This window comes from Penaeus monodon, chromosome 30, assembly GCF_015228065.2.
Source record: "Penaeus monodon isolate SGIC_2016 chromosome 30, NSTDA_Pmon_1, whole genome shotgun sequence".
Classification (NCBI taxonomy): domain Eukaryota; kingdom Metazoa; phylum Arthropoda; class Malacostraca; order Decapoda; family Penaeidae; genus Penaeus; species Penaeus monodon.
The window spans coordinates 34,575,010-34,575,246 of record NC_051415.1 but is presented as its reverse complement, the minus strand read 5'-3'; the positions used below and the strand labels follow the sequence as shown (position 1 = coordinate 34,575,246).

The 237-nt window shown below is 48.1% G+C and overlaps 1 protein-coding gene across 1 annotated transcript in view; it reads right to left on the bottom strand.

Moving 5' to 3' along the window:
• The window catches only part of LOC119592435 (murinoglobulin-2-like), a gene marked incomplete at its 5' end in the record, with an annotated part of 10,056 nt that overhangs the window by 8,392 nt on the left and 1,427 nt on the right, over window positions 1-237 (bottom strand). The window contains 1 exon segment of the mRNA XM_037941259.1: window positions 20-235. Within this exon segment, the coding sequence (XP_037797187.1) occupies window positions 20-235 (216 nt within the window).

Genomic DNA, 237 nt, shown 5'->3' with positions numbered 1-237 from the left:
CAATAGCAAAGTCACCAACCTTCAGCGTATATGGCAAATTGGGTTTCTTGTATTTGTCTTTATATACAATCTTGAACGAATACAGCTGCATCTCGATCCAGATGTTTGCTCCGTCGGTCTGCCTGACACCTGTTCCTTCCTCCTCCACAACTACCTCGACAGCCACGACTCTCACAGAGCAGTCAATGACACGCAATTCTTCCGTTGTGAACTGGAAGGCAGTGCAGCCGGCGATCT